At 36.1% G+C, this 8,275-nt stretch overlaps 1 protein-coding gene across 1 annotated transcript; it reads right to left on the bottom strand.

Moving 5' to 3' along the window:
- Positions 1-1,528: 1,528 nt before the first annotated feature.
- LOC149078893 (uncharacterized) lies at positions 1,529-5,706 on the bottom strand. The gene is made up of 2 exons (XM_089240464.1): positions 4,672-5,706; positions 1,529-1,561 (listed from the first exon to the last, which is right to left on the bottom strand). The coding sequence occupies exons 1-2, from the start codon at positions 5,704-5,706 to the stop codon at positions 1,529-1,531; spliced, it is 1,068 nt and encodes a 355-aa protein (XP_089096590.1).
- Between the last annotated feature and the right edge of the window lie 2,569 nt (positions 5,707-8,275).

Here is an 8,275-nt window from a genome sequence, read left to right as displayed (position 1 = left end):
AATGAATGAATTGGACTCACATAAATATAAATTTCTTTGAAATAAAATTTACATAAAAACACACACACATTTTAATTTTTTGATTACATTGAAATCCCTATATATTCTGCGGACGAAGAGAAAATACCTTTGTGGAAGGATTATCGTTACATCGCGAGGCGGTATGATGTCACGTGTCATCAAATTTATGCTGCCATTGGCATCTTTTCTAAATCGGTGTTATTAGTTCCACCAAAAAAATGCACTTTTGAATTCGTCGCAAAATATTTTAATTGATTAGTTGATAAACAAAATTCAGTTAGATGTGTATGTGTGTATATTGCCCCTATAAAGAGGTTTATTGCAATACACTTCGGTGTATAACACAAAAAGTAGCGATACCGAAAACTTCAACACTTTCGGTGATCATGTGATACCAAATATATTAGACGTCCTCTGAAGAACCAGAATTCGTGGCGAGTTTAAAAATATATTGAAGGATATTTTCCGAGCGAAGTATAAAAATATATCGTTGTAGCGGTTTCAAAATCTGCTCAAAAAAATATCGTTATAGAGGTATTTTCGTAAATTCATTTGGTTGTTTCAAACTGTAAAGTCGTTTACAGCACATCATTTTTGTGTACTTCACAGAAAGTAGCTTCACAACGACTTATTAACAGTTCAGTAGGGTAGATGGTGCAACTAATTCTGTTGGTATTAAATACCCTCGAAAGAACAAAAGCTGTTAAAGAATTTAAAACTATATTGAAGAGAGATTTTTTGTGAGTTATTAAAATATTCTTGTAGCAGTTTCAAAATCTTCTCAAGAAATTGGGGGGGGGGGCTATCATAGTAAAGGATATCGGTTTGTATCGGAAGAAGTTTAACATTAGACTATTGGTGATCCTAAACAAGATTTGAAAAAAATATCATTGCAGAGGGATTTACCGTTATATCGGGTATCGTTGTAACGAGATTTACCGTATTTCTCTTTGAAATTTCGAGTAATTAATCAATAATTAGAATCAGAATATACTCAAATTTTTTATTAGTTACTTACTCAGTGAACAGATTAAGTTAAAATTGATATTTTATTAATCATCTTCGCTTTCAATATGAAAGCGAGGATAGATATGCTTTAACGTGAAATTGAAAATGTTATTATCATATATGGACATTCCACGTGGATTCGAAAAGAAAAAAATTCCGTGCATAATCTTTTACAAGAGAATTTTCTATCTTCGGGCCTCGCCTTAAGAGAATAATGATCACATGGTCGGCTATTTAGGAACGCGAATGTCGCAGAATAGGACATTTATCGTAAGTCAGAAGAAAAAAAAAAACTAATCGAAGAAGGAAAGAGGTAGGACTAAAGAAAATGGAACCTAAGGGCTATGTTTGTTATCTCTAAAGAAATTGCTTTATCTCTCTTCTCTCCTCTCTTTCTTTCTCTATGAGTGAGTGTGGCTGAGTGATAATTATGATTAACGTTATTTAAGGGAGAACGAGATAAATCACCTTAGCCGTTGATTAGCCGCATCAAGATTTATTAACCATTATCATCTCCCGTAATGCATGGAATCTGAAAAAGAACAGAAAAAAAATTACTGCAGTACGTTTTCAAAGAAATCTCATGAAGACGAACTTGTTCAAAGTGAAATGTCCCATTTAAATCTCTAAAATTTAATTCTGCATTTCGAAAATAATTTCAATTTTATTCAAAAATATGAATAAAATTTAAATTTTCAAGCAGTCATAAAAATCATTATTTTTTAAACATGAAGCTTTCATTTCGTATTATTTAAATTTTTCATGTTTTTTTTTTAGATTGAAATTACAGAGGACAAATTAATGGCTTTTTTTCTATATAGAATTAAATAAATGTAAGTGGAGAGTTATTTAATGCGTTATTAACAACTAATGAGATTATAGAATAATAAATGAGGCGTCGTGTAAAACAAAATTTTGCGTATAATGACAGTATAATATAGTTGAAGTAAGTTCTTTGGTTAATGTTTGCATTAGCATCATTAATTATTATTATTGCGGAAACACCGAGAGCTAATTGACTCTATCGATACTGTCTCCGTTTATGTTTAGAGGAGAGATTTTGAAAAAAAAAATTTTTTTTTTAACTATTTTTGTTAGAGCTTATCACATTTTTCTGCTTTTTCTCTATCGATTCTAAACCATGATTAATGCTTGTTTAGTGGAAAATAATAATGACGTTTTTCTAGATTGAAAATAACATTTTTAATACTTGGTGTTGCCCCCCCCCCTTTTTTTTTCTTGAATGATTATTCTGTTTTTTTCGTCTTAGGGAAGATTAGTTGAGCTTATATTAAAGAATTACAATTGCAAAACTGCTGTTATTAATTAGATACATTTTGATGGCTCAACGGAATCGAAGATTAGTTTATATAAAACGACACAAAATGTAAAGTTACTAATTAACATTTATTAAAAGATAATTGGGGAAATTAAATGATAGGCCTTTAGAACTCACTGAAACGGCGAAAGAAAGCGCGCAAAAATTTTTTATCAAACGTTTTATGTTTGTCATACGATTGGGTATGACATTAGCATACTATTGCCGTTAGTATTTCTTATTATGTATAACCAGAGATTTACAAATTATATCTTTTTATCACATTTACCAATGATTATGCCTAACCCTGAGTCGCATTGGCAAATGTGATAAATCGTCAATTAATTACTTGAATTTGCCAAACATGTTACACAAATTTCAGGATTAATGAATTCGATCGGTGATGTTGATTATGTTTAAAAATGTTGATAAATGTGAAGAAAGCTAACGTTACAAGACTAATAATAATTTATCCGTTTTTAACTTTATAACACTTATTTTCATTTAATTTAATTTTTATGGCAAAATATGTGTTGTGCCCTCCATCATGTAAGGGAGATACTGATAAGTGGTTAAAGTGATATTTCAGAATAATTTCTTTCATATTTATTATATTTACCAATTCAATCCGGAATTATGCATAATCACCGGTAAAAGTGATATTTTCCAGCATGCCCAAGGTACGGTCGCACCGGGCTCCGAACTTACTGTAATAATAATTTCTTTACCAAATTTTCATCAATTATGAAAGTATTTCTTTTATTTATTCTGAATTTTCATAATGTCTAGAACTTATCACTGTCATTTATTATACATGTTTCTCATTCATCGATTCTGAATTTTTATTTGCTCTCAGACAATTTATTTCATTAGGTCCTTTATATACAGCATATGCAGCATATACAGGGTGATTAAAAAAAATGGGAAAAACTTTGAGGTGGTAGTACGCGCAAAAATAATAATAATAAATAAATAAAATAAAAATAAATATATATATAAATATATATTTTTAAAATTTTTTTATTGTTTTTTTTATTTATATTTTTCATTTTATTTTTTTGTTTTTGTGTGTCGAGCAATCAACACATGGTTAAATTAGAACAATATCAAAACAAAACAATAAGAGCTATGCTGGGAGCCAATTAGTTCATCAGGAATAGAAGCATAAGAAACGATATAGGAATGCCCACCATACACGCCTTTGCTCAAAAGCTGGCTAATAATCTCTTCCAAACTCTTGAAGAGTCAGAATACCAACATCTTAGGGAAATATCCACTTACCCAAAAGATCAGATATCAGCTTTCTCCAGACCCAAAAACTTTCTGGTTATGAAAAGACCCAAAGTACCGGGATTGTGAAAAATTTATATAAAAAACTATATATAGTGTAAATAATTAGACCAACTGCAAAATATCAAATTTTGTAGATAATATATATTTAATCAAATAATCATAATTAACGGCATTTAATAACATATAATCGCATTTATTAATATGATATATAGTTGACGCTAAACATAAAAATGAGAGTAGGTAATATATGCATTATTATGAATGATTAATGTTAAAAGAATAGCATTAATTATAACTTAATGACGTCCTAACAGGAACTGGAGAAACTGGAGAAACCGCGAGACACCCAGGCTCTGTCGCAAGAAGCAACGCAAGCACTTTGCCCCCCCCCCCCCGAGGGGGGGAACAGGGCATCTCCGGTAAAACCAAAATTTATTGATTCGTCAAAGATTACATATAGTGAAAGCAAATCAAAAATTATATAAATCGAAGAATCAAATTAATCAAGTTAAATCAAAGTGCAACGGGCACGGATAATAAATAGTTATGGAAAGTTGTATAAAAATCGTATCGCAAAAGGCGCCATCAGAAATTTGAGCGATTAAGGATTGAATCAAACGACAAGAAGGGCAGAGCATCTCATTGCACTCCGGCAGTTCAATACAGTCAGTCTAATTTCTCCGAGACGTCATTAATTAGGTTTGGGATTCATCCTGCTCCTCGCTCGCAAACAGTGCCACCAGCGCACTGTCAGGGTGAAGACGCGGCGATCTCCTTACCGGCGCTGGTACCGGAGTTGCAGGAGCTGTAGGAGACGGATCCCTTATCTTCTCGGGATGTTCCTCAAGGAATTTCACCATTTTTCTTATCTTTTCCTTTGATTCTTCTCGACGTAGTATGCCAAGCATCCATGGTCTGTGTAAATGGGCAGCCGGCGAACAGAAGTGAAAGGGCATCGTTTCTGGACAGCATGTGGCGTAGTGCAGGGGCGTGCCAGGCTCAAGACAAGAGCATTTATCGCTGGCAATCACTTTAAAGCGATGTAAGGTTGCTGGGAAAGGCCCATGACCGGTGACAAATAAGATGAGCTCTCGTGACCAGCCCCTGCTCCTTGTATCTACTTTCTTTATAACTTCGTGAGTTGATCTTCCTGACGCCTCTGGCATATCCCAATGTAATTGCCAATTTGCTATCATGTCCCTCCAGAGGAGTGATTTTGCGTGAGAAGCTGGGTATAAGAGTTCGTCGTAAAAGACTCCGGTATTGGTCGCTTCTTTGGCCGCCGCATCCGCAAGCTCGTTTCCCCACTGGCCGTTGTGGGCTTTTACCCAGGAGATGCGTATTGATGGGTGAGATACAAGTATACTCCTTATCTTTCTCGCCATTGCGTTTTCAGAGAGCGGGTTTAGAATGGCCTGGAGACTTGAACGGCTATCCGATCTTATTACAGTCTGCCTCCTGTTTGTAGCTGCATCCAGAGCTGCTGTAAATATAGCGAGCATCTCAGCTTGATATACTGAATTATTTTCTTTTAGTTTAGCAGCCCATTTATGCACGATCTCCGTTCCCACGGTTTTTATACAGGCAGCTCCTGTACCTGATTCCAGTTTAGAGCCATCCGTGTAATATACGACGGATTTCTCCTCAGGTGTATCATCCTCCGAAGATTCTAGGAATACTTGATTGGCCTGCAGAGATTCTGCAGGATGCGAGGTCCAGCCTATAGTTTTTTGCTCGAAGGCGTCCGGGACTAATGTTTCCTCTAACAATGGACATGGCTTGTGAAACTTTAGAAGACGTGTGACTCGTGACAGGAATTCTATCTTGAGAGATAATGGCGGGAGCCCCAAGATCACCTGAAGAGCATTCGTAGGTGTAGTTCTATACGCACCAGAGATATATAGAAGGAAGGGTCTTTGTATAGAATCGAGCCGTCTGAACATCTGGACCTTGGGAGAATGCCATATTGAAGCTCCATAAGCTATCATAGGCTCAACCACTGTCAAGTAGAGGGATCTCCTCAGAGCCCGTGTCAGTCCCCACTGTGGTCCAGCCATCAGGCGCATCTTCTGAAGAACACGTGACGCTTTTCTCTTCTGTTCCTTGATGTGATCGTCCCAGCTAAGTTGCTTGTCGATAAAAACGCCTAAATAACATAGCACGCATCATCTGCATACTTTGTAATGGTGTATGAATTTCCGGATGCCAGAGGAAAATAATGTAATCCAAAGATTGCAGACTATTCCATCCACAGAATATGTGAAATCGTGGCTGGGGAGGGGGGGGGGGGGAACGAAATTATTAAGACGCCTCTGATCCCGCTATGATTTTCGCACCGGGCCCCACGTTTGGTAAGGGCGGCCCTGCTTCGACCACCTGCTCATATTTCTTCTTTGACACGGAGCGGCGGGCCATGATCTGGTTAGGAGGTAAAGGTGATAAATGTGTAGGAAAATTATCAAACTTGCCGAGATAATTGGTAATTATGCATTATTATCGATTTATCACACATATTTACCGTAACATATACAGGAGGAGGGAATGCATCCTGGTCACAAGGTATTTGACCATGATCGATCAGCCTCAACTGAATGACTGTATTCTGTTTTTCAACTTGAAGATGCCTTTCGAATGTTTTATGGACCACTAAAATAATATGTAGCTGGGTACTCGAGTCGGCAAATGCCTAGCGTAAGACCATTAGGAAGGCGTAATATCAATGACTGCAGGGAAGTCCAAGAACCACCTGAACAAAAAAAAGAGTTGAGAATACAGAAGATGTGAACACTTTTAATTTAGTTTTGATTTTATTCCTGTCCTAAAAACATCTTGGATAATAAAATACTACCACAGTTTCAAATTGCACTAATTCAAAAATTAAAGAGTATTTTCTTCACTTTTGTGCAATTTCGTGAAATTTGTCGTTCATCGTGTGCGATATTATAATGTTTTGAACACTTGCGACCGAAACCCGAAGATCAGCTTCATAATTGAGAATATATTCGAGCCAGAAATTTACTCGCTTCACTGGAGTAAAGCCTAAAATGTAGCGTGTGTAGAAGTACAAAATCGCAAGAAAATGAATAATTGCTTTTCCCTTGTTCGAAATTGAGGAGGATATTGAGGATCATCGAAAGTTCCTGATCGAGCATTATTGCTAGAAATATGATGAGCGCGATCTTCGAAAGAAAATATACCGTCAAGCATAATCTTCACAGTTTCAAATTAAGATAGAGATGGATCTATATATGCGTGAAGATGAGTGAGTAGGGGGGGGGAGGAAATCAGTACTATATGAGTATGCATTTGGGATTGGACGGTCGATTTTTGCGGTAAAGTTTCCTTCGGTTAATCTTGGACGCACTCGATTGCACACAGAGCGAGAGATTTCTTGGCGTTGAGCTATTTTACACTCGAATTCATTTTGCGGAGGAATGATTTGATAAGCTCTGGTGTTAAGGAATGAGAGGGAGAGATAGGAGCGTCCATTTTCTCACCTATTTTCCAAAACTCGTACGTCCTAAGAACCGAGATGAATTTTATTTAAAGTTATGCAGGGCTTTATATCCCACCTCGACAGATACTCGGCTAAAATTTAGGCGTTAAAGCAAAGGATTTCTCATGACAAATGACTCAAGAAAACACGAGAAACCTACCCAACATCACAGTCTCTATAAAAGCTACCTTCGAACAATATTGTGCCGGAATAATATTTCACATTCAGAGAGGGGCTCAATGAAAATGAATGGTTTGACCAGTATCATATGAATTCACATATTATATGCATGAAGATAGCATTTACCATACATACATACATTCTCTCCGAGACAATATGACATGAATATGGAGTTTATGCTCGTAAACTAGATACTATTCCCCAGTCGAAACGCTGGATTCACGAAGAGAATATCGCTGTTATGCTGTACTTATTGGAATAGCAATCCACTCCAGACTGGCTGATGAAAACAAGGATGTAATAATAGTCTGGAATCCTTATTATACTTGAGCATTAGCTTTCCAGATAGAAACGTATCAACTTACATTACTTTCAGATGATATGCATGATGAGAACAGCTCTGAATTCACAATAGAAATCGATTTTCCTGACACTCCTTTGATAGAGAAGCTTCCAAGTAAGTAAGATCCGAGTTGAATGAGGAGTCTCAAAATTATTGAAAATTTCTATATAAATGCATGCGTGGAATTTTTAATGCATAAATTGGGCTCAAGAATTCCTCAAAAATTGCTTCCTGAGTCCCTGTGAGCGCAGCTATGGAATTTTCCTTTCCTGAAACATCTATATCTCCTCACTCAGCCAGTATTTTCCGTATCTGTCGTAATAACAGTAACCAATAAACCCTTTGTAAAGTTTCATATCTTTCTTAAAAGAGTAGACTTTCTTCTCATTTTAAGAAGAATTAAAGTTTGGGGGTGGGGGAAAATAAAATATGTCCTATTGAGAAATCAATGGGGATGATTGATGGGAAATGTGTCCCAGTAGAAATCCTTCCACACAATACCTGGGCTTGTCCTTGCTGAAATAAAACACTTTTGAGAAGACGATATTTTTATTCAATGCTGATTAGAGCACGGATTTCCACTTGGTATTCAGCCATGGAACACACAGAACTCCTG

The sequence above is a fragment of the Pholcus phalangioides genome, unplaced genomic scaffold (assembly GCF_987345545.1).
Source record: "Pholcus phalangioides strain wild (caught in Gottingen) unplaced genomic scaffold, Ppha-v1.0 ptg000013l_1, whole genome shotgun sequence".
NCBI classification, from domain to species: Eukaryota; Metazoa; Arthropoda; class Arachnida; order Araneae; family Pholcidae; genus Pholcus; species Pholcus phalangioides.
Note: the sequence above shows the minus strand (reverse complement) of the source record. Positions and strands in the feature narration are given on the sequence as shown.

Excerpts from the sequence above, each read along its gene's own strand:
- LOC149078893 (XM_089240464.1), bottom strand. The coding sequence starts at position 5,706 with ATGCGCCTGATGGCTGGACCACAGTGGGGACTGACACGGGCTCTGAGG. Across the intron at positions 1,562-4,671 it reads CAACCTTACATCGCTTTAAA|ATTCCATGCATTACGGGAGA; the intron begins GTGATTGCCAGC and ends GTTCTTTTTCAG.